The following is a 25,872-nucleotide window of genomic DNA, read 5'->3' as shown; positions in this document are numbered from 1 at the left end:
CTTTTCTCCTCTCTCTTATTTTAAGTGGTTTCTAATTCAGTGAGAGAAAGAGAGGGGAGGTGTGTGGAGGAAGAGTAGCAGGGTTAGGTTTTCCACAGGCAGGACACAAAAATGATTTAGTCGCGAGTCACAGATAGACGCGAGCCCAACGGTTAAACGAATAAAGTTCTCCGAGCCGCCCGCGGACACCAGACACTGCCTCGTCGTTGTGGTAACACATTTGCTCAAAACAAGATTTGGATTAGATTTTTAAAAGGGGATGAAAAAAAACGATGCCGTTGTGTCTTCCCTTACCGCAGCCTGCGAGTTTAGAAAGAGCCTAGCGTGAAGTTTGGAGAAAACCGGTTTTCCCTGGGACCCAGCCGCCGCTTTTGTGTTTGTGAATGGTGGGGTGTTTTTCCTGTTTGACAGGGCCGATTGTCACGGAAAAGTTAACGTTACAACCGCCGAGCACAGGCTCATCGGTAAGTTTCCCACTTTTACTAAAGCAAAAGTTTGATTTTTGGTCTCTGTGTGGCGGGTGCGTCTACATAATTAAGCTACTCCTTCTTCTTACACACTAAGGATAGGGTTCATGTTTGTTATCCAGTGACAATGGCCTTTTCAGTACAGTTTATTACTCCAGTCTATGCATGGCAACAATAGCCTCATACTTCATTACTGATGATGATTGATTACTTGAACGATTCCACCCCAAATCCTGACTAAACAGTGCCAAAATCTACAGATGGAAGTGTTTGTAATAACACATAGGCCATTTCCATAGTTGTTATAGCCTATTGTAAAGTACAGTAAGGGGCATAAAGCAACTTATGTTAAAACCACTTGAGGACAATGACACAAGGATCCAGAAAGACTAAAGGCTTTATTGGTGCACTGAACCAGACATTTGAGGCCAAAAATCCCTCACAATATGCATTAGTCATTACTGGCTAACAACCCTTAAGCTGGAAAGTATAGTAGTGCCAGTGAAACAAATGGTAAGTAGGCTACTTATTGATTGGTGGATTCTATGCAATTGTTTGTTGAAGTTCACATGATGTTTGAAAAATCCAGAAATGTAAAGAAAGAGATTTGGTATTCTTTTACATTGCTCCAAAACATAGTGTCTGTTCAAACTGTACAGAAACATCCTTCATTTTGTGAGAGGAACATTTTCATTTTTCTCCATATAATCCTCATAGCGTGCGACAAGCCCCGGCCTTGCGGCTCGGCTGTGTGTTCCAGGCTGGGAGTGCATCTTGGTTTTTGGGCAGTGTGATGACAGCCTACAGGTCCTGTCTTCACAGAGACGTTGCTCCAAGTCTGTAGTTACACCCCCTCAATGCACCCCTCTCTACTTGACCTACTCCAAAGCTAGTCTGTCAGCTTGTGCCAGATGGTTTTGCCGTTTGAAAACGCAGAGAGGAAGCCCATCCCTGCTTCAGAGAGAGAGAGAGAGAGAGAGAAGGCAGGAAAAGAGGCAGAAAGGCAGGGGTTTGGTGGGAGCTTTAGTCTGTTGCAGCACACATGTTGTTTTTCATGTTGCCTTTCAATTAGCAGAGATGCTAGGGTCTCATTTCCTTAGGGATCTTTGTTATTAAAAGACGCTTGAACCATACAGACTTTTCCTTCATCGCCAGTGATTAAAACAAACAAGCAACATGGCAGTTAATAAAATCCTACTGTACTAAACACTCTATTGTACTGGAGATACTGTAAGCAGCTATCAGGGGAACCTTGTTGGGGCAAGGCGGTGTACACAGACTCACTTGGTGGAGGCAAGGTTTAATTTGAAGTTTGGGCAGTTACAATGCTGGGATCTGCTTTCTCCTTTACACGCTAGCGTTTTTCTAATGTCTAATATATACCATTAGAACTCCCCTGAGATGGCAGCAGTGGTTAACCCTATTTTTTGTAGTGTAAATAAAAAGAGAAATGCAAAATTTTGCTCCATTTCAGGTTTTGGTGTGCTGCTATGAAAGGTGATGGGACAAAGTTAGATCTACAGTCGGATTCGGCCTGTTTAGACGAAAACAGGCAGAAGACTAAAAGCATCTCTTTGGTTAAATCTCTCTTATAACTCAGATTTTAAATACTGTGTTATTTGCTGGAGTAAAAGCTTCTCCACAGTAAAGATTTTTTTTTTTTTTAAATTGACGAGGTTTTTCACTTTTAACTGCTTGCAAAAAAAGAAAAGAAAACACGCTTCATGATCACATCATCACCATATCAGTGTGAATCTGCTTTTAATGGGCCCTTACTTGGACTTGCCAACAACACAACCTGTCATAGAGTTGACAAGTCTGGGCTACAGTCCATAAAACTCACCGTTCAGGTCACTTGACTGCAACTGCACCGTGATGATGATTTAAGAGGCATCTTATCTGATCTAAGATCAGCGCTGCTGTTTGAATACACTGCATGCACACGCTGTCAGTTACTGCTCTTTCACCTCTCTTTATTTATGGGAGGAGTGGATGCAGACTTAACCTTAGCACTGTTGAAGGGCTTGAGACAGCTGTACAGTTTATACAGTGGACAATCAATACTGTCTGTGTACTTTTGCCTTGTTTTATGCAATCCAGTAGTGATTAATACGAAAAGTACTTGAATTGGCTGGACAGAAAAAAGGCTGACAATAAGATTATAAAGTATGTCTGATTTACCAGTTGCAAAAGATGAATCTCATTGTTTTTTTGTTGTTTTTTTGTGGCTACTTAATTATTCTTTACTAATAATCAATGGCAAATATTAATATGAAAATCAAGCATGCTCAGTTTCTCCATCTTCTTTAGTTCCTGTGTTGGGAGATAAAGCTATTAATCAAGAATGAGGTCAAAATGCAGGCAAATGCAGTTTCACAGTGACTATTGAAATGTCTTTACCACTAAAGTCTTCAAAAGATCTGTAGATTAGCATTCCAGCTCTGTCCGGCCACGTGCTCCGGCCTGCTGCACTGGTCCAACATACTGAGGAGTGTCAGGATTGGCTTTGATCGGCAGTTTAATCCACGCACTGGTGAAACTCATTTGTTCTCTCCCAGTACACTATGCCATTTTGAATAAGAACACTTAACAACACTGTGTTAGGGATGAGCTGTGCTGTATAATCTGTAGAAAGACTCATTGCTGTAGTTTATCTGATAACAAGAGCGCTATTCACTGTGACTTTATCCTCTCTCTGACAGTGCATCCTGAGTGTTAACAGGGTTGGCAGTAGCAGTGATACATATTTTAAATAAAACATTTTTTTACTGTGTTAATGTATTCTGATTACAGATACTTGTGTAAAATTACAGGATTACTTCTGGGAATACTTTTAAAATGAAATTGAGAAAATGAGAAGGCCGTTTAAATAGTGGCAGGCGTTCTACGTCTTTTTTAAATGCGGCACAGAAGAAAAATTGTGTTTGTTTGCAAACCTGAAATACATTTCCTGAACTTTATATTTTAATCATGAAATGTTCATCATGTTTTGATTTTGCCTCTAAAATGATTGTTGCAGAGTTAGCCTAAATAGCGGAAGAACTGACATGACTGAAGAACTCCTTTTCCTCCGCGTGTAATGTTTTTCCTGCACTTGAGGAGTGTATTTATACACTCGTTATTCAGCCCAGTTGGGCACAGAAGAAGGTTATGAAGGTGGATTCAGAGATGGAAGGAGCGATTGAGTTTTGGGTGTAAGAAAACCCCATTGTCACAGCAGGCCAACCACATAAAAACTGATACCAGTGGTTTTGAAGTTGTGGAGAAACATGAACACCCATCCACAGACTACTTATAGCACTTTAAATATTGGTTATAGTTTTTTTTCCTGTGGCAGGAGAGGGGGTGTTGAGATGTCTCGGAAAATGAAGGACATATGAGATATTTTCGGCTCGTGAGAGCCTTGTAGGAGGTACAATTATTCTTCACTGGCAGTTGACAAAGAGGGTTAAATGACTGCTCTGACTGCTGTAAATGACAGAGCTGAACTGGAAGTGCCAAAGACATACTGTATATAGGCCCTGCATGGGCTCCCAGCCTCCTAACATACCTATCTACACGTCACCACAATTCACTCAGTAGCCTGATTTATTTGATTTTATTTGAATTTTTAAAGAATGTGAACATATGAACATTTAGATAACAAGTAACACAAAGTTTAATAATAATAAAAACTAGAATATCAAATTATTATTATAATTAGAAGCTGGTAGGGGTTCAGCGTCTTGCTCCAGGACTCTTCAGCAGGGCGGATGCTTGTAGCCGGTTGACTCAGCTGGTTGGATTCTGGTCCTCAGGTTGAAGGGACCTTGAACTCTCTATTCCACCCTGCTGCCCACCAGCAGCACATTTGATTATATCACTTCAGTGTATACGGACCTCCACACTGCACCACACCCCCAGCTGAAGGCTGTTCTCGCCACAAACCCTAATAGAGCACTACTGCAGGCATACCTGCCCCTCCCTTCTGCGCTGTGCGCTGTGTGCTGAGTTTTAGTATAATTTTAGTAAGTTTATGAACATACGTATGAATATGTGTATGCATGCATCAGACATGTGATTCCCTTCAAAAGGCGTCTCATTGTGTTCCTGTACTTTTTCTGCCTTTCTGTAAGTAGCTCTCCACAATCTTAAGTTGAAAGGCCGCTATTGTTTAGACTAAATTCAGAGGCAGCCATGAATTGGAGAGATTATGAGGGAAAAGGAAGCTAGAAATACTGATAAAAAATATTATGACACCTGAAAGTGTTTACAGTCTCTTGGCCTTGGATTGTCAACATAAACAGTGTGTCTCCTGCCTTTCATAAAGTGCTCTGACATGATGGAGAAGTTTGAGACATCTAACATCATGTCACTTTCAACATAATGCGCCTTCCAAATTGCAGAAATGGATGAGTTGTGCTATGTTACAAGTCCTCAGATGTCATCCTTCCTGTCTAATATTATCTAGCTTGTAGGCTTGTTGTTGTGAGAGACAACAGTGTGCTGAAATGGAAAAGGAGTGACTTATTCTCCCTGATTTTACCTTATGCACTTTTCATCTCACGCTGTGCCCCCTTAAATGTTTACAGTGGGGTTTCTTAAGCTATGGGTGACAATCCCCCCTACTAACCCCAGTGACATACCTGCCCTCTTCCCACCCCTCTTTCTTTTAACATCCTTTCTACAGAGGTGGTCATCCTAAATAGCACAACAGATAGTTGCATTGGATCCTGTGTATTGGTAACTGCCTCAAATATTGGTGTAGTGACTGCTGTGAGCAGAGCAGCTGACGACCTCGAAAGACCATATGACACCTTGGGAAGACAGCTGACCGGAGGGAGTAGAGCTGGGAACGAACAAGGGATCGTCCCTTTAAGATTTTGATTGATTGATTTTGATTGACTCAACAACATGCTGAAAGTTAGCGATAACTCCTTTTTGTGTGAGGTAGCATTAGAAGCCTCACTTAATCTAACTGGTTTGTATTTGGGTTAATGATATAAATAAGATTATTTTTGTTGCATTTATGTTTTAGTAATTAGTATGCAGTGAAGAGTGACAGGAATGGCAGCAGTGACATTGGACGGGTTGATTTTTGGACCGCAGCAATTTGTCAAAGTTAGTGATTTATTGATTGTCAACCATGTAAATTTGTTGATTTTGCATATTCATAATCAATGCGTCATTTTGTTTTGAACATGGCTGCATTAAGCCTAAATTCTGAGTATATGCTGAATATATTATAAAAAACTCTGGAATACTGTAAACAGAAACCAAATAATGTGGTGCTTTGTTTACCATGCACGTTGCTACATCACACCACAGCAGCAACTGCCACACCAACACCTGAACAGAAACAATCTCAGTCACAAAGTAGAGGCGCTTGGCTGTACAATGGCAAGTGTTATATGTAGATTAGCCTACGAGCCAGACAGATTACTAGCTTGCTTTCATCATATTGCAAGGGAACCTTTGCTTTGCTTTGTTACCTTAGTAATGCTCAGATTGCTTTTCTCTGATTCAATTTTGAAAAAGCTGTTTGTACTGATAATGTAACTTTGCTAGGAGTGCAAATTCTCTGGCAGCTGCCTTGTGTTTCCCAGTCCATCTAACAAATCAGCTCTTCAGTCATTACAGCTGTGCTACATTTGTTGGCTAGGTTTATACACTGATGCATAGCATAAATGTAGCCAACGATAGCAATGCAATATATTAGATATATCGGTCTGGACTCAGGCAGTAATATGCAGAAATGTAGTTTGGCTATAATGGCAAATTCCACATTAAAACTTATGTGAATCAACTTTGAATGTTCAATTGCAGATTTTTCATTGTAATTAGTATAAATTAATGAAAACAATCAACAACAAAATAATTTGTTGCAGTCCAAGATGAGTTGCATTTGTGTTCTGTTTTTGGATTAAATCCAGGCAGATTGTGTTGTTGGGTAGTGAAGCGAAGCCTCTATGTTGATAATCCCACTTTGTGCCTCTGTCTCTGCTTTGTGGCCCCAAGAGAAGAGTCAGTTCCAACACAGTGCAACCTGATGAGCCCTGCTTCCTCTTCTGGGCCCGAGCTTCCTGGTGTGGAGAGGCAGGAAGCTCAGTAGTGGCCCATATGATGTCCTGCTTCATGTGCTCCAATGTGAAAACAAATGTGATTATGATGAGCATATTTTTTTCCAGTTTTGTCCAGCCATTGTAACTAATCAACCACCAGTGTGTTAGCACCATCATGTCCATGCTTGCTCTTGTCTATACTTGACTGGTCTTTGAGCCGGTTGGGGTATTCAGCTGAGGGTGGCATGATTTATGGCTGCAACTGTGGTGTGTAAGCTCCTATGCATCTCTCACATTCAGAGAGAGACCTTGGTAGAGTCTTCTAAGTAAAGTCTTCAGACAGCCAATTCATAACACTGCAGGTTCTTCAGCTTCTCAGCTGGTCCTGGCCGTCAAGCCAGAACACCCCCATCCTTGGCTGTAATCACACACCCACCCCCTTGATTAAACACACCCAAATTAGCTATGTGGGGAACTTGTACTCTGCCCTGCCTATTCCTCAGCAGCTGAGGTCTCAGCTCCTCAGCCCCCTGCGACGTGTTTGTTCAGGAAGAGTACACTCTTTACCTAGGTTTTAGTTTCAAGGGTAACACAGCCTATATTCCAGTGTCTCATCTACAGTTGTGATGCTTATTGTGTATTTTAACTCTCCATTTGTCATTATTAGTGGTTCTACTGGAGAACATTTTTTGTTTTTCAATAAAACGTTTTGATTTTCATGGAAAACCTCCAGTCCGACATTGAAGGGATCTGGAACTTTTAAAGCCTCTAACGATCAGGCTGACACATCCTGGAACTGAAATTGTTGCCAAACTCTGTTTACTGGTATTGTATTTGTTGCCAGGCGACATTAGCTTATTGAACATTCTGCTACAGAGTATTGGGAGCTTTTGGGGCCTCCAGTGAGTTTAATGACATAATTCTTTTAGATAAAAAGCTCTGCTTCTAGTAAGAAACCCCTCCCTCCATCACTCACCAACTCTCTCAAGGCAAATACTTGGCATCTATCTCTAAGCAAACACTTGGGATCTACCAGTCTCCTTGGTGCTCTCCACCATCTTTAGGTGGTCTCCCTTTTCCTCCGCATGGTTTGCTCTGAGTGCCACTAGAGGTCACGGCATGGGCCTCAGAGTCTTTGTCATGCTGCATAATGGCTCTATTCTCCCAGAGCAGCATGGACTTCCAAGCCTCCTAGACATAGGACACCATTGTGACTCACTGAGGGGTAACATGAGGGGCAGACACACGGCCATGGGAGTGTGTATGGGTGTGTGTGTATGTACAGAGTTGAGGAAACTACTCTTAAAATGTAGTTTAAAAAACGGACTAGTTCGCACTGAAAGAATTTTAGCTGCTAGTTTTACTGGTAACCCAAAAATATCATTTCAACAATTACGGTGTAATTTAACAATAACCAAATATGACATATGGCAAATTATGAGTTGTTATAGAGAAACTATTAATACTGCAAGAAAGGATGAGACTTGTCAATTTTTTTCTCTGTTAGCATTGGTGAGTTTTTCCTGAAGGTGTAACTAGATCCAATAATGTGACCACAAAATATTTAGTCAAGGTCTTGGCCTACTAGTAGCAACATAGGAAGTTGTAGCAAAATTTGTTATTGCCTAATTACAGTGCAATTATGGAAAAAAACGAGCTACTGTATAATGTAATGTTACTATTTTACTATCCCCCACAAAATGTAAAACTACTACTTGAAAAGTAAAGCTATATCCAAACTACATTGTGGTGTATGGAAGAACACAGAGAGCAAAGCGAAACTCAGATAAAGAGGTGGAGGCATGAATAGATTGGTTTGTGTTCAGGGAAAGAAAAAAGAACAGTAGTAGACGGGTTCAAAGAAGTTGGAAAATACATAGATAGGACATAGAGAGGACTACCTCTAAAATTTGGATTGTAGAGTTTTTTTTATCTCTTTAAATATATATATATTTTTTTCTTTTAGAAAACTAATTTTGTAGTTTTAGTAGTTACCTACAAGTCTTCAGTAACTTACACAGTTCTTGCTGCCTCCTACAAAAACATGTGATGTCATTTGTTGGAGGAAACTCGTACTGTGTAAGCAATGCAAGCGTATTCCTGCCAAAATGTAGTTATTTACTACTCTGTGTGTAGTGGATGATGAAATTCACCTCATATATCTCACTTGATATAGTCGCACATTCATGTTTCATACTCCTTGAAAGAAAAAGAAAAACATTTTGCCATTTTCTCAGATTGGAAAATGGCAAAAGGCCACCGGACAGGCAAACTGAAACAGTCAAAAGGCTTTAGGCCGCGGTGTGAGAGGCACCCTGGGGAAACACATGCTTTATAGGAGCAGCCCTCCAAATGAAGACACCCTAACTCAACTGGCCAGCACAGGTGTTTCACATGCGCCGTTCATGTCATATCTAATTTACTGTAAATACAAGCTGTCAACCCCCTAATACAAGTAGGCTGAAGGAATTTTTTGTAGGCTCTGATATCTCCCACTTGGCACCATAAACTGCAGAAGTGAATGAAAATCAAGATGATCCATTTAATTCACACTTAAACATGAATGCTGCCACGCTGTAGCAACGAGATGTCATCCTGTTCTTCCGCTGCCTCTGATATGACCAGAATGCAGCATTAGAGGGGAAAGCCAAACCTGATAGGAAATCAACCCCAACATGGAGAGCCGGGTCTCGGTTTACAGTCACTGTATCCAACGCCCACACCAGAGCAAAACAAAATCCCCTAACAGTGAGGTTCTTGTGTGTAGTTTCATTCCTAGTACTGCTTCTGCCTCAGAAGGGAACTTGGTTCTTCATTTTGAGTTGGCTGGGCTTGATATGAAGATTATAGTCTTGATTGTATAAAGATCTTTCCAGCAGTGCTAATTTTGGTAGAAAAGATAGATTTTATTTTGGGCCTATTCTCATTTTATCCAATTTACTTTTTGTGCTGCTACAGTCAACAAAATGTCTTGATGTTTTTGTTCACAAGTCACTTCATAAGCAGAAACCTTTTTCTTCTCACAAGGTTATGAAAACTACAAATCATAGTCGTTGCTGTTTGGCTGAAGAATATTTCTCATTTTTTATAAAAAAGATAAAATTGTGCATTTTAGCACTATTTCATGTAACTACATTATTGCATCCACAGCAAATTATTTTACTTAAAGATCTATTTATATCCTCAAAGTTTTAATAAAATATGTAATGGATACCAAAGACTAGTGTCAAGATGCCAACTGGGAAGATATTTTTTTCTTAATTTCTGTCATTACAATTTTAACTGATGGGAGACAGAGAGACAGGTACCAAAGAACGAACTAAGTCAGCAAGCGAGAGAGAGAGAGAACTTTCCAATGGTCTCTCATTTTTTCCATGTAAAGTCATGGGCAGGTCATAATACGTAGCCTTGTGTTTCTGAGAAAAAGGCAAAAAGAAAGCGCATTGTGTAGCCACGTAGTGTAAAAGGGAAGGTAGATTTGAGGTGGGGAAAGTTTCGGGTAATGAAAGAGAGACAAAGCATCAGATAAACAGGAAGAGGGGGGACAGAGAAAGAGCTGGCAAGCAGATGAAGAGAAAGGGCAGGGGGCTGACTGTTCCTGACTGTTTCTCCCGAGCTGAAAACGTGAGTTAGCTGTAATCGGATCTGGACTGGGGTGAGATCATGAGGGAGGACCTGCCAGCAGCCTCAGAGAGAGCAGTCCACCCTAAGCCTTGAGCCCCGTTACTACCCTCTGTGGCTCTGTGCGCCTGCCAGATCAACCTATTAAATATCATATATAACCCTTGGACAGTACCAGTTGTTTACTTTGTAGGCACTGTTTTGCAGACATACAATCACAGAAAAGGGGAAGCTTCAAAACATATGAGATTGTACTTTAGTATATAAACGATATCTGCTTTTCTACATCATTGTGTGTAGTGCAAACAGATACGATGTCAGCTAGTTGCTATCACAATATAATTGCGGTGATCAATTAAGTGTTTTTGTGCTAAGTTCAGTATTGTTTAAAATGGGGAGCCATCTTATGGTCTGTTAGATATGTTTATGGTTTCTGTCTGTGCCCATAGAAACCAAATGTGGTATACAGTACTGCTTTCAGTAGGAGAGCTTATGGAGTGTGTGACAGCCGCACATGCAACTAGGCAGAAGTCACAGTTGATCTGAAGATTTCACACTTCGCCTACAGCCTTGGAGACGGCTGAGGAGTTGTCAGCCCAAGTCCCGGTGTTGACGGGGACATGCTGTATTTTATTCTTCACTCATTCGACTGTATTTCCTTTTCTCGTATTTCTCCACTGTCCGTTCATAGTATTGTGGCTAGGGAATGTTTGTTAGAGGGGCTGGAACCGCCATTCAGGCTCTGTTTACATCTACTCCACTAGAGTTACAGTACCAAAAGTTTGTTTTTGTTTAATTGTATTGGTGATCTTTGACTTATACCAACATTTTCTCTTGTTTTGCAGTCACCTCATCTGCTCAGATGGACTTAAGATAACACAATCAGCCGCTCTATCCTTGTCCCAAACTTCAACCAGCCCCAAACCCGCTGACATTTGCCCAAAATGGCAGATCCCACTGGGCTGGGCTCTGATGGGGCAGGGGCAGGGGCAGGCACGGCTGAGGTCGACGCCTGTAGCTTGGAGATCGAGAGGAAGTATGATGTCATCCCTACCGTCATCTGCTCCATGTGTTGCCTGTTCGGTATCATCTACTGCTTCTTTGGTAAGACACCAAGCGTACTAAAACCTCATGTTTTTCTTGTGACACAACACAGTATCTAAACATATCATGTGTACGTAACCGTGCTCTATAGTACACCGTTTGATTTTGCCAATTCAAGTTGGCTATTCCTTTGCTTTCACTTGATGTCACTGCTCTCCTCTACGACCAGATTGCAACAGGCATTGTCCGTTCCTCCCTGTAAAAATTTGATCTAATCAGGCTGGAACACGAAAGTGAACGCTGCATATTGTCAGTCATTGGAAACTCTCTCATGTCACAGCTTAATGGCTATTAAAACTGATTTGAGAAATTGAAAATGCCAGGCCATTTAATTTATCATCATGCATTAAGGATATCCACCACTCTAATGTTCTGCAGTGCATTGTAATCACGCCTCACACAGACACACACACACAAATGAGTCATTTCCCATTAGGATGACTCTACTCTTGAAGACTTTGGGCAAGCCTGCAGCCATTATGAATAGGCTGTTGCCTTTTCTTACATTAGACTCAGCATAATGATCCCATTTATTTCCTTGAATTTTGACTGAATTCATGTCCATAGAGTAAATCTGCAGCGCTTTAGTGTGCTTACTTTATATTCATACAATGGGATATTTCCTTATGTAACTCTTCCTCACGACTCTTTTGTCCTCATTATAAAACTGTCCCGTCCCGTCTCTTCCAGGTTACCGCTGTTTCAAGGCGGTCATGTTCCTGTCCGGCCTCATGTTTGGCTCTGTCATCATTTTCCTGCTGTGCCACAAGGAGCGTGTCCTGGACACCCAGCTGAGCGTGGAGGCCAGCGCCGGTATCGGCCTCGGTATCGGCCTGCTGTGCGGCCTGGTCACCATGTTGGTGCGTAGCGTCGGCCTCTTCATGACGGGCCTGCTGCTGGGCCTCCTGCTGGCTCTCGCCGCCCTGCTGGTGGCTCACCAGTTCTACACCCCCACCACCGTCTGGGTACCCCTGGGCACGCTGCTGGGAGCGGGCATGCTGTTCGCGGTGCTTACGCTGCAGTGGCAAAAGCTCTTCACCATGCTCTCCACCGCTGTGTTCGGGGCAGCTATCATGACAGTGTGCGCTGACTACTTTGTGGAGATGCTGGCTCTGGCCACGTACGTGTACGAGTGTTTGCGCCTGGCACCCGGGCCGCCTCTCTGCTGGTACAGTTGGGTCATCTTGGGCATCTGGCCCGCCCTCAGCTTGATGGGAGTACTGGTCCAGTGGAAACTGACAGACGACAGTTTCTCTCACACTGAGGGTGAGGCTTAAATATCGTGAGGCTTACACTGTGAGAGCAGCTCTGTCATTTTGTAAAGATGTTTTTCACAGAACATTTTAGTTATGATTTTGGATGCAACATGTTTCCATTACGATCTCATATTCTCTCCAGAGTGACTATGATATGAGTCATAATAAATAAAGTGGTGTTGTAAAACTGTCTTTCTCAATTCCTCCCCTCCCTTCTTAGTCATTATCAGCCGGAGACAGAAGAGAGTCCAGCTGATGCGGATCAGAGAGAAGGATGCCAAGAAGCGACAGCAGGCAGGTGGGCAGGAAGGCACGTACCGCCGTAAACCCACCCCAGTGAAACGTTACGCTGGGGATCTACTGGCACCGGTCAGTGTCACCCGACATGGCACAAGCTGTAGTTATAGATTATAGTTATAGAAATTGTCATTTTATGGCATCTGTCATGCTTACCTGTATCCCTGTGAAACTCAGTGCAAAGAACTTTGCTAAACGCGAATCATACTTTTTCCAAGATCCGTTTCATGTTCAAACACCCCACCTTTTTCCTGCCTCTCTCTCATCTCTCTCCCTCTTTTGTTCTTTCTCTCAGAGCTACCTGCAAAGTCTGCGGGACAGACAGACGGGCACAGGCACCTCCCTTAGCAGCCTGGGCACCGCCAACCACACCATGATCGATTTGGACTATGAGACGGGCTCCACCGTGCCTCTCACCGCCACCACACCAGTCATCAGGGTCTGAGGATGAGAAGGGACTACACTCTCTGGTTCTCCACTGCTGCCTTCCTAATGTAGACTAAATCCTATAAACTGCCCCACTAAGGGTTTTTAAAGTCCCTCAATTGAGGGAGGGAGAAAACATATTTTATACCAGCGCACCTCTTATCAGTGTGTCAGTCCTGGATGTTTTGTAGAGAGCAACCTGGAGTTCAATGGCATGGGTTCCCTGTTGGTATGCTGCTTTTTTGGGGAGAAGGGAGAGATGTTGAGCCCCTGTTTGATGAATACTATAACCACTGCATCAATGGGTTTCTCAGAGAGAGAGAGAGAGAAAATCACTAAAAACAGATACTAATAAACTAAGGTCATACATTTCCTCATGTCAAGTATTATTAAATACATAACAGCAAGTACATGCCTCAAAAACTGATGTATTTGTGTTTGGTAATGGATTGTGGCCATGACATCACATGTGCATCACATGCGTACTTCGTATGACACAACATGAGTACTGTGCTTCAAAAAAACTATTAATCAGTGCCATGAAGTGTTATTTGTTGTGGGTACCTGTCTTACTGTTTAACTGTTTGTATGTTTAGTTGAATGATTTTTGAGGGTATGTCCTAAAAAATTTTTGTGTTTTAGATTAAATGTGATGAGACAGAAATACAGCACATGACATGTAGACAGATACATGGCCATAAATATGACAAAGTGGAAAAAAAACTAAATGATGCAATTAAAATTGAGTTGGTTTTTTTTTTTAGAGCTCCTTTCTAGAGCTTTTAACATGATCGTTTATTAGCAACACTCTAATGCTATGACCTTTTTGTGTTTGCAATGTAGCTTTTGTCAAAATAGGTGAAGTGACTTTCATGTGTTTGTAGACTGTTGAGTATACTTATGGAGTATCTGAAACTTTTTTTTATAATTTAATTTATATTATGAACAAGTAAGCAGTAGATTGATGAAAAAAGGACAAAAAATTCGATGCATATTTGCTGTTAATTTGTAGATTTTTAAAGAATTATCCGTTTTGTTATTTGTGTGAATGATTTTGCAGGGACATCACTCTCTTGTCACCTGAATCTGTACATAATTGTTGATAGGAATTGCGAAGATAAATAAATCTGTTTGATACAAAAATAGTTTTGCTCATTAGTCGACTCAAATAAATTGCAGTGTTTTGTCTCTTTGGGCACCTAGCAACACTGGCAGCGTTACTCACCAGATTTTTCAAAGGCAAGACAAGAGGTCATGGGGGAGGATTTCCTACTCTGCAACTGGTTGGTGTTGCCATGGCAGTCCCAAAGTTTTTTGCAGACAAGCTTAATGCATGACAGACTAGCCTTTCATCATATTGAACATAAAGTATTTTTCTAGCCTTTATGTGTGGTGTTGATCAGCTATCCTGGTGACAGCACACATCAATCAAAAACAAGACTTGACTTTAATGCCGACGTCATGTCTGGTTTGTTTAATAGTACAAAATGGAAATATCTTCACATGTACAAAAATCAGGTCAAGGACGTGTCACATTATTTCTCACAGACCAATGTGAGTCATGAGATAATACAATTTATGATGTTCAGTAACAGTATGTAACTTAAATGTAAGAGGACTGAACATAAGGCATGAGAAAACTTTAAGCACATTATATGACTGGTTACACAACACTTAAAAGAACATCGAACACTATCAACATCATCTCACATCTCACTGTGAGGAGTAAGACAAATAACCCTGCACATCTGTTACAGAGAGAGAGAGAAGGCCTCCCTTGGTATCTCCCTGAGTGAGATCATATAAAAACTTACACAATTCTTGCAGTCACACAAACACACAACTAAGCCTCGCAAAATCAGCCTGCTTTTGGAGTGTAGCAGTGGCTTGGCGTTCATCAAATCCAGTGGAAAAGTCAAATCACACTCTACTTTTTTGCTGTAGGTGATAAAGCACAGCTCAGTCATTCACTGCCAACTCTCCACAAATTACATTTAAACTGGAGACAAGAATGCATTATTTCGTTGTCACAGTTTGTGCCTGAGTAGAGTCTGCACCACATGTGTTCCCAGCACTCCCAAACAGAGCTCCAGCTGAGGTTGACTGGTTGTTTAATGTGCTCTTTCTCTGGACTTCATGGTACCTGCTGCCCCCTAATGTTTCCCCCTAGCACTGCATCCAGCGCTCCCTCTTGCTGAGTGGGTAGCCTCTGTCCACGCTCAGCTGCTTGTTCACACGCCAGTACTCGTCTCCCTTGAAGAAGAACACCTTGCCGTTGGTCCAGGTGAAGGCTGCGTCGGGACTGGGTGGCACTCTGCTGAAGAGCAGCGAGAGCGGTTTGGGGTAACCGCTTAAGTCGTTGTACTTCAGCTCGTCCCACTGCCAGTGATCTGAACCCTACAGGCAGACAGCAAAGAGATGGAACAAAAATGTAGGTTATTATAAGTCACAACAAGTCAGCATGGTAAATACAACTGTAGTTACATGTTATAATGCTGCTGTTCTTTTTAAACATTTTAACCCCTTGTGTTTTGACTTTAGCTACCTTGATAAAGACCAGCTTCTTGTTCTTCTCCAGGTACAAAGCTGCATCAATGTTAGCGGGGATCCGTTTCACCTGTTTGGGGTACCCATACTCCAGTCCGAAACTGGTGTACTTCCACACTTTATTGCCTGTGACCAGACACAGTGTTGAGTGAAGCTAAAAACACACTGACACAAGTTCTGGACTAAATGACAGCTGGTGAACAGAAGACATAACAGAAGAACAACCGAAGACAACACTGTCATTATGGAATGTATGACTGAAGTACACTTTATTAGTCTAAGAATAACAATTTCTGTACCTTTAAAAAAGTATGTCTTGTTGGTTCTCTGAGAGTACACAGCTGCACTCAGGTGTCCAGGCAGCCCCTTCCACAGCCTGTCAATCCTTATTGGGGTACTGTATCCCAGATCCGAGATCGTCCAGACATAATCACCACTGAAAGCGAAGGTTTTCCTCCACGGACCTGAGAGAAAATTCAGTGAGTATTTCTGACACATTTTTGACAGTACTCTATATTACTTTAAAGTCAAAGTCATTGTATGATTGTACACCAAACATTGACATGTTGATGCCCAAATAATTCTGGAGCATTTTTGTAGATGTACGAAAATAAACATATAATCAAACCCAGTGTCATTTTTATAGTATCTTCCCCTTCCCCTCAGTGGTAAATCCATTGGTCGACCTAATAAATAAGAGCGTATGTGTATATTTATAACTTACCCAACATAATGGCATCAAGTGTGGCATTGCAGGGGTCTGGGATGTTCTGAGTTTCAGAGCTGCTGTCTGTGGGAAGGGGGTTGTAGGAGGCTGTTGAATTCACTGAATTGCTGGGCTTGCGTTCACCTATAAAACAGGTAAATTAAGTAAAAAAGATGAATGTATGCTTTACCTATGTTGACATTTGAAAATGACAGTAATGATGTTGTTATTCCCAGTTGACACAATTGAATATGACTGACTTTTACATCAATTTCTATTTGTCTATTTACATCAACTTCCCTAACAGATCAGAGTGTAGGGAGCTAATGGAAAGTTAAAAAGCTAAAGTTTTGTGGCTGGGGTGGCTGCATGTATATGTGACAATCATACAAAGTGTCTCAAACTTCTTACAATAGAAAACGTAGCCAGATAAACTCAAAGGGTCTGGGCTATGGGTATGAAAGATGGGTCTTGTTCATATTAAAATGAGTCTTCTTGATCTGCAGACATATTGATAAACGTCATGACTGATGGGCAGGCCTCATCTTTGATGCAACAAGTGAGCAAATGGCTCAGAGTCCAACATCATCAGTCTTAATTATATGTATTCATTATTGACTTCACGTAGTAGAACATGGGCTCATTACTCCAGCTTTTGATCTACAAACAGAACTACAATAATTCCCATAACCTTTAATGGCTGCTCCCTCTCTTCATAGAACATGTAACCTCTTTGACGTGTTCAAAAATGACAACGCCACTGCCAACAAGAAGTTCAGGATAAGTCTGTTCTTATTATATCACCAGTTCACCAGTTGGGTAAAGAAGCACCTACAAAGCTTGAATCATGAGTACCCATGCATGAAAATTTGAAAAAATATTTTTACACCGTGAATATCAATTTGACAGTTCGGAGCTAGTCTTAACACCGTCATGCTGCGACTTTATGCACTCACCATATAACGCCTGGATGCCCTGCACATCATCGGGATGCAGCCTGAAGTTGGCACGGTAACCAGTGTAGACCGGCGCCATCAGAGCGGTGCTGTAATGAGAGTGACCTAAGCCCAGGGCGTGGCCTATTTCATGGGCAGCTATAATACGCAGATTAGTACCATAGTACACTCCCTCGGTCCAGTACTCATCATCATCAAAATGGACAATACCCGATTGTGGTGGCTCAGCATGGGCTAGTACATGACCTGCAGAGGACAAAAACAAACAACAGAGATTTAGTTAGTTGGCCTATTCCAGGGGTCAATGGCAGTAGGCCCGGTAGAGGACAGCAGCACAAAAAAACAAAACATTATTTATAGAGCAAACTCACCACGTCCATCAAATGGGACAGAGCAGTAACCATCTTTCTTATGGAAGGAAATCTTTATGTCTGCTCTGCCGTGCTCCACCTCTCTGAAGCTCAGCGGAGTCACATCACTCCAGTATTTAAAGGCGGACCGGATGGCCATCTTGGTGACTGTCTTCTTCATGTCTGGTGTGTAGTTGTAGATGCGGTAGGTCAGGCTCCGCTTGCGCCAGTAACCTTTAAGAGAGACCACAAATGTCTACCTACCAGATTCACAGTTTTACATAACCAATACATTTCAGTTCCAGACAAGACAACACCAAGACTTCAAGTCCACAGCAAGTAGCCGGTGTTTATTGTCCCCCACCAAAGGGGGGGCTATGGATCAGTCTCCATCCGTTAGTTTGTTCATTAGTTAGTCACACTGTAACATTGACTTTGTGCCGCTAGGAACTGACAATGAATGGGGACTCAGTGGTAAAGCAGGTCATACAGTTAAAGTTATCATACAATGTGGGGGACAATGAATGGGGACTCAGTGGTAAAGCAATACAGTTAAAGTTATCATAGGTAACATAATAGTCTACACACGCTACACACTTGGAGACATCAGACTGGGTTGATGAGTTGAAGTGAGAGTCAATGGAGAATTTTTGGGCAAACCTCTAACCACAAGACACTGTAGTTATTGTACAGTTGTTGGACTGTTGTACTGTTATTGCATCATCACTGCACTACCACTGTGCCGTCAGTGTTGACTACCTATATCATATTACCACTTACCTACTGTGCAATACCATATATCACTTATCATTTAGCATTTATATTAGTCATAACACTCACGCTCCTGGTGTTGTATGTTATATTGTATATTGTATTATAAATTGTATTGTAGTGTACATTGTGTAATGTACAGATTGTATTTATTGCATATTGTAGTTCTTATATTTTGTACTGTATTGAGTAAAAACAGGACAATTACAGTTCCTACATTTCAAGATATAACTTGTAAGCCTAATTCTGAGGAGAGTAGGCAAATATAATGGTCAATCTGTCCTTTCATTGTCCCATACCAAAATGCTTATACAATTTCACTCATATTTCAAGTACACTCAGCAATCACTGACTGACCCAAGCGTGGAACTACATCACTGGTGGGGGACAACATGTTTACTATTTGCTTGTTGATCATAGGGTTTGGCACAGACCTCCAATGCTCATACAGCCCAGGAGATGATGGTAATGATCATTTATTATTCCATAATTCTGCCCGAATTTGATGAAGATGGCACTTAAATTTTATTTCAAAGGGCACAGGTTGAGATAGAGTTACCATACTTCAAACATTAGGTCCTTCCACAGTCAAAAGCTGATTGGTTAATGGCGAGGTGGAGGGTAAAATAGTTGATGGAAATTGATGCCTTTTGAGATCCAACTACTATTGTGATAAATGGATTCTAAAAAAAATGGCATTCTTACATTTTTCATAACAGACTGTAATGAAAAATGATAATGAATTTAATATACCTTGCCAACTTGTGTACAGTTATGTACTACAGGACATAATGTTACAGTGTAGTTAAACTGTTCTGTTTATAAAATAAACCAAATAATTATCTGTTTTGAAGCATTCTATATGGCATATAGAATGCTTTGCATATAGTATATGCAAAGCAAAAAGCAATTATTACTTCTTGCTGGCAGTCTTGTAAAGCTGCTCTTCTAAAAATCGAACAACTATTTCAATAGTAACTTGCGCCCCTCTATCAGTCTAATGAATAGGGACACAAACATTAGCTGGCGAGGTGTACTTACGAAAGAGGATTAGGGCCACATGTGAAAAATGTATTTGAGTTGTGAGATTCATCTCAGAATTCTGAGTTCAAAGTCAGAATTCTGAGAATAAAGTCAGAATTGTAAGAAAAAAAGTCAGAATCTCAAAATTCTGACTTTATTCTCAGAATTCTGACAATTCTGACATTCTATATCACAAGCAATTATTGTTTGCTGAAGTTAATACAATCAAATAAACGTTACAACCACTAATGTTCACACTTTATAAAACAGCATCTCACCCAGCACTCTGAATTTGTGAAGTTTCTGGTTGAAGGGGTCCTTCATGCCACAGCGGGGCTGCCTCATCACCTGCAGGGTGGCTTCATCTATTTCTCCAGTGAGAGGCAGATCATTCACCCTCTGGAACACCCTGGGGAGAAGAGGAGAGTAAACATCTGCATACTGCATCAACTACAAGGAAGAAAGGTGTCTGGACTGACCTCTTCTTCCTCCACTGTATCAGGGAATTTCACTTCAGTAGCACTACATAAGGATCTAATATGCAATTGACTGCTTCTGGTATGACATATGACCTAATTTTCAGCACTTGAGAGGGACAATTGTACCTAAGAGCTTCAATAACTTCCTCCAGGTAAGATGGGTCCTGAGCGTCACCATGGTTACTCAAGTAGCCATACGTCCTTAGATAAGTCTGTAAAATGAAGAAAAGTAGTAAATCAGTCCATACCTTGCTATGAGACCTTTTGAAAAAGACAGACTAATGACAGTAGTGGACTACACTGGCCACTACATAGCCAATATTACTATCATGCAATGAATAGAATAGGCCTATAGGCTGCGAAAATGAAAAACAAAGTCCATGGCTGTGCTATGTACAATCATACACTCACTATTACACGCATCTAATGAATGTGTGAGTGTGTTCAAACAGCCAACAGAGCAAACTTTAATCTAATTTTACCTGCGCTTCATTTAACTCCGTCCACTGCTGCACCACTGCAGAAAACGCGCAGACTGTGAGCGCCATCAGCAGCGCCAGCGGCCCAGTGCAGTCCATCTCCAAGTTTGCACCGACAGTTTCTGTGGCAAATGTCCGGTAAAACCTTCAACACAAAGTCCTCACCAGAGGCCGCGGCAGACTGTGTCCTTTCTTCCGTGTGCTCCGGCACTTTTAACTCAAACTGGCGGGTGAGTCATCCTTGCGGCCACGATGATCCATCTCTGAGGTATGAGGAATACAAGAGCAGCCAGATGACCGCATGCCAACATGTCTGCTGTTAAATTATACAGCTGTGGAGAGAGACTGGACCTAAAGTAGTGCCTGGTCTTCCCCGACCACTTTATGGAATTAACAGGCTGTAACGCTACAGGCTTTTTACAGACCTGTCACTTTGTTTTCATGTGTAAACCTCTGAACAGACTGCGCTCACCCCGAACAAAAAATCACTATAGCCTAACATGCCCATAATATTCCTTAAGGGAGTAGAGTATGCGGTATTCAGTAGAGACTCTACAGTGACCTTATTGTTGACTTGCAGGTATTTTTTTTAGTCTTCTTTGATAATCAGGGGCGTAGGAAATATGGGTCCTGTGCATGGAGGTCCTGTGCACATGAGCTGAATCTGGGCCCCCCTCTGTGGCATATTGCAGAGAATAGTTAATAGGTCATGTGACTACGTGTTATTTTGTGGGTACGCAGCCCGGCTGAGGCGCATGCGGGAGGACCCAGCATGGCCAGGGAGGCTGATGCCAATTGACACTGTGCTTTGAATAAAGGCTAAATTAACAACAGTATACTGTGAGCCGTGTCATATATGTCAACAAGAAACAACACACCCTCCACTTTACTCCCATCCCCACACCACGGTTATTCAATCTATGACAAACATCAGTGTTTACCCATCCACAGCTCAAACACGCCTCTGTGCATTCATCATTGAAGCAATTATTGAACACACCCCCAGTTGGTATTATGGATTTTGGGCGCTACCCTGATAGCGCTAACTGGCTGTCACAACCATACTCTCACCAGTTTTACCCTGCTCAAAATCTGTCTGGGGAGGACAGGTTTTAGTTTTAGTATCGAAGCCAAATCGTGAGCTTAGAATTATAAGGTTCTATCTGCCTTCAGGATAGTTCTGAGATATTGAGCTTCAAAGTTTTCAGCATCCATTGAGTTAAATGGAGATGGGTCCTTTTGTTTTAAAAATTACAGACTCAAAAATCATTATTTTCAAAAAATAACACCACACATATGTCAACAGGCACTCATAGAATAGGTTCATGCGACTAACTCAGTTTTGACAAAAAGGTCAGATAGAACCTTATAATACCAAGGTCACGAAATTGTGTTCCTGCTTGTTCCAGGTCGTCTTAGGTAACACGCCACATTATGCTTTATCATAAAAACCAGAGCAGTTGAAATAAAAGTATGAAATATTTGTAAATATACACTTTTACACGTATTTTAGCCCAGATAAATGTGTCAGTAGTCAGTAGCCCCACTACGGCACCCCAGACTCCAACAGTCCTATAAAACTCCTTAAAAGACTTACAGCTTCCTTCCTATCCTTACAAAAGTCGGGATATAATTACCACAGGTTTTTTCCTTTTTTTCCTTAATTTGGGAGCGGGAGAAATTCGAGGGAAAATCCTGTTACAGCAGCATTAGCTGGTCACACAGCTGGTCTCAAGATGCCCAAATTGTTAACAGGGATGGAGGCTGGTTGGCATCAAACTCGCCCAGCCACCTCACACAGGCTGAAACCTGAGACAACACATATTAAGACTTTGAATAAATGCTTGACTTGGCATGCCAAGAAATCCTAATTCACCAGAAAAACTACTTTTCATCCACCGTCCTCAGTGACTGATGGATTCCAAAATTTAAGAGACACTTTTTAAGAGACACAATTTTATCAGGAAAATTGTTGTTATAATAAAAAAGAGCCCAGTTGATAACCTGCCAAACTGTCTGGTGGGCTGGTAGTGTTTGCAAAATTACCAACCATAACCAACATTTACCAGCATTTGTTGGCTAGTGTCAATTCCCCCATTTTTTGAATTTCCCCTCAAAGTTTTCATGAGAAATTGTTTATATGTCCAAGAATTACCCATGAAGCAGAGACTGAGAATATTGCCATGGGAGCTCAAACAGAGCGATTCTGCCTCAGTCCACATCACAGCTGCACACACTGCACATTCTTTGCTGTGCACCAACTTAACACACTGGCAAATAACCAAATGACAAGAGGAGCTCAAAATGTAGTGCACTAGTTTGCATGTACCACCAATGTGCTAGAATTTTATACATTTACTGAGCAATAAAACTACGAGTCAGCTTTATCTGCACAGTATCCAGTGAATGTGTAATCATGGTGACAGCATCATCATCACTCACACGATTTCATGGAAAGAAAGGAACAGAAAGAGGAACAAGCAAGAAGTGGGAGTAGATACAGACGCATCCTTTTTTGGGTGAGGTTGATCTTAACACCTAAACCACAAAAGCTGACAACTATCTTTTGATTCTGATATCTGATAGCTATCTAACACACACAGCTGAAATATAAGCAACATAGACAGATGATCTAAGCATGTATAACATTTGGTCCAACAAAAACAAATATTTATAAAACCACAGAGCTTGATTTCATAAGTCCATTGAAGTAAGTGGATATTCGTCATTCTCCTTGCTGACGTTTCTGTACTTTTCTTTTTTACATTTATTCCAACACTCAGTGAGTAGTGTGCAGTAGAGATCTGTGTACTCACACCAGCGTCATGATTTTGTATGTGTGTACTAACAAAACAAATCACTTCTTTCCTGCGTTAAATGCAGGACCATATAAACATGTTTAACGTTCAACGCACTTCTGCTCACCGCTCATCCTCTGACTCATTTATGAGTCAGAGGAGAGACAGAGCAGAAGGATGGATGCATAGATGTATAACACTGTGAGAAGGGGAAGAAAGATGCCTGCCAAACAGGTTTCCTGGCAGGTCACTCCCCTTGAGATATTATTAAATAAACAAACCTTAAAGTAAAAATCATTGATTTATCATACATGGAAACTAGTGGAACATAGTGTCATACAGTGAATGTCTCTATTTCTGTGTCGTTTGCAATGTGCATGAGTACGTCATAGTCCCAATTCACTGCATTATTTCATCAAGCAGTTACATGCTTTATGGACTTTAACTTTAATACAGTATAGTATTTTTAGGTCCAGTCCCAGACTAACAATTCGGGAAAAACAATTGATGGTCCTGATTTCTTTCAGACAGCCTGTGAAGTATTCTATTCTGATTACTGCAGATTATGTATTTGTCTACATTGCCTTGTTTTATTTTGGACTATTATATTTCCTATCAGTTTTTTTCATCCTGTCCTTACTCTCTCTCATGATTGCTCATCGTCCACCTTCATTTCCTCTCTCCCTCCCTCCTGCTGACTTTCCTAACAGCTGGAAAACCTTTCTTGCCAGGAAGCCGTCTCACTCTGTTCATATCCTGTGTCCACTGTTGCCACATTTATGAATTATTATGTAAAAAGAGTAGAAGACGCTACCAAGCCTTCATTTCTACTTTATAAAGTAAGAAAAAAGGGTGACCAGATATTGCAGTCAAATACACCTAACGGTCTTTGCGCTGTGGAAAGGCATGAACTGATTGGCAGTCGGTTGCTGCAGCTCTCAGTTCCACTGTTGGGACTGTTTGGGTGAATCTGACCTCCTACCACTTTCTTCTAACAGGCTCCATTCCTAATTACTGTACTTGCTGCCCAAACAAGGCGCAGGATAGGAGAAAATAACTTAAAAGTTATAGAAATAAAATTCTGTGGACACAATTAGGACACAGAATTAATATATGGGTGCAAGATACCTGGAAACCTCCAGAGAGTCACATGCATGTGCAAGTAATATGACTGTAATTAAAACCATGAGATGATTTGGCACAGTTGTGCATAAATTTGGTACCAAAGCCATGACACTATAGTTTGACACATCCTCTGTGTGACAGATAAGGTTGGATATACCCATTGTCTATTATTATATATAAAAATGTAATGTTTGGGGTGCTATCCAATGCTTTAGTACCACGATGTAACTGAACTGAACTGACACGTTTTTGACTGGATGAATCTTTGCAGTTGAAAATTGATTTCTACATATTTTTCGGCATGGAAAAATGGCCGAAAATATTCTAAGCTCGTGTGTGATTCATTAAATGAGACTAAGATGTTTCAAAAGAACTTGAACCATCTCCAGCAAATCACTGAATCCTGAGATATTTTTGACAGCTGCTTTAGGAAGGTGAAACTGAAATTCAGCAGAACCAACTTCAGTTTTCAAGAGCCCAAAATACTCCTGCTGCTCCTGGGCAGTTTCTATTTTTTTAGTGTAATTGGGCCTGTGCACCAGTGTGCACATACCCGTTTTGCTGAAAACTTAAGATTGCACTGTGTAAGTTTACTAAATAATACATGAAAAAATGGACAGTTTAGTCGTGACTATATAACATTGTTCATGAATCATAGAAAAAAAGCCTTCACTTTCACATTTAAATCACCCTTCTTGTAGAAAAAGCCTATGTGATTCCAATTTGACTTTCAAGAACAAAAGGCAATTCTAAGTTGACTGTAGTCATGATTCTGCTGGCTAACTGAATAGTAAAATTAAAAATCAGTACAAACACTTTCGACATTACCCTTATCTGCAGGATTACTGTCATGCAAAATGATTTCTTTACATGTTGTGTTTTTCTAAAACACTTTGCCTCAGGTTGTCAAACTAAACTTAAATTATCTTTGGACCTTCAGAGGTTGATATGGTGTCTCATAATTCATCATATAAACTCAGAACAATCTCCTATTGAACCATAGCTGAAGTTTTATCATGCAACAATACCTACGTGGTATTTCTCAATTTATGCTGTTGCATTAATCCGGTAAGTCTGTTGGATATTTCCATGAACACCGTAGTCAAGTTTGACCTAATAATTAGTAACTGGCCATGGAGTCATTATGGTTAATCATAGTGTATTAACTGAGAGTGGAAAAACTGAGTAAGGACCAACATGCACTTACAGCAAAGCTTAGTAATTCATATTTTAAGGAAAATCCCATAAATAACATGTATTGCATTAATGCATGTTATTTATGGTATATTCCTTAAAATATGAATTTAACTATTTATAACAATTTTTCCATTTCTGTAGACACAAAATGTATGTGTAATGCATGCTGCCTGTGTCTTAGTAATGCGTCTCTATAGCCAAGGGATTATAGTGTAGAGAAAGCTGTTGA

At 41.0% G+C, this 25,872-nt stretch overlaps 2 protein-coding genes across 3 annotated transcripts; one reads left to right on the top strand and one right to left on the bottom strand.

Moving 5' to 3' along the window:
* The first annotated feature begins 3 nt into the window (after positions 1-3).
* LOC139664360 (transmembrane protein 198-like) lies at positions 4-14,315 on the top strand. 2 transcript variants are annotated; one of them, XM_071543168.1, is made up of 5 exons: positions 4-464; positions 10,975-11,233; positions 11,924-12,499; positions 12,710-12,787; positions 13,082-14,315. In XM_071543168.1, the coding sequence occupies exons 2-5, from the start codon at positions 11,074-11,076 to the stop codon at positions 13,132-13,134; spliced, it is 867 nt and encodes a 288-aa protein (XP_071399269.1). In that variant the 5' UTR covers positions 4-464; positions 10,975-11,073; the 3' UTR covers positions 13,135-14,315. The 2 variants fall into 2 exon arrangements, with proteins under 2 accessions (XP_071399269.1, XP_071399259.1); XM_071543158.1 differs by having other exon boundaries at positions 12,710-12,858.
* A 394-nt stretch (positions 14,316-14,709) lies between these two features.
* On the bottom strand, positions 14,710-20,692 carry mmp19 (matrix metallopeptidase 19). Its single transcript, XM_071543200.1, has 9 exons — positions 20,527-20,692; positions 20,171-20,256; positions 19,844-19,974; positions 17,793-18,005; positions 17,422-17,667; positions 16,484-16,609; positions 16,059-16,223; positions 15,758-15,885; positions 14,710-15,609 (listed from the first exon to the last, which is right to left on the bottom strand). The coding sequence occupies exons 1-9, from the start codon at positions 20,620-20,622 to the stop codon at positions 15,379-15,381; spliced, it is 1,422 nt and encodes a 473-aa protein (XP_071399301.1). The 5' UTR covers positions 20,623-20,692; the 3' UTR covers positions 14,710-15,378.
* Positions 20,693-25,872: the final 5,180 nt, after the last annotated feature.

The sequence above is a fragment of the Centroberyx affinis genome, unplaced genomic scaffold, assembly GCF_046629955.1.
Source record: "Centroberyx affinis isolate AG114_WGS23_722 - 3 ecotype Tasmania unplaced genomic scaffold, CSIRO-AGI_Caff_v1 ptg000235l_1, whole genome shotgun sequence".
Classification (NCBI taxonomy): domain Eukaryota; kingdom Metazoa; phylum Chordata; class Actinopteri; order Beryciformes; family Berycidae; genus Centroberyx; species Centroberyx affinis.
The sequence above is the reverse complement of the archived record's forward strand: the minus strand, read 5'-3'. Positions and strand labels throughout refer to the sequence as shown.

Excerpts from the sequence above, each read along its gene's own strand:
- mmp19 (XM_071543200.1), bottom strand. The coding sequence starts at position 20,622 with ATGGACTGCACTGGGCCGCTGGCGCTGCTGATGGCGCTCACAGTCTGC. Across the intron at positions 20,257-20,526 it reads CGGAGTTAAATGAAGCGCAG|ACTTATCTAAGGACGTATGG; the intron begins GTAAAATTAGAT and ends TTCATTTTACAG. Across the intron at positions 17,668-17,792 it reads TGTCCCATTTGATGGACGTG|GTCATGTACTAGCCCATGCT; the intron begins GTGAGTTTGCTC and ends TGTCCTCTGCAG.
- LOC139664360 (XM_071543158.1), top strand. The coding sequence starts at position 11,074 with ATGGCAGATCCCACTGGGCTGGGCTCTGATGGGGCAGGGGCAGGGGCA. Across the intron at positions 11,234-11,923 it reads TATCATCTACTGCTTCTTTG|GTTACCGCTGTTTCAAGGCG; the intron begins GTAAGACACCAA and ends CGTCTCTTCCAG. Across the intron at positions 12,500-12,709 it reads CAGTTTCTCTCACACTGAGG|TCATTATCAGCCGGAGACAG; the intron begins GTGAGGCTTAAA and ends CTCCCTTCTTAG.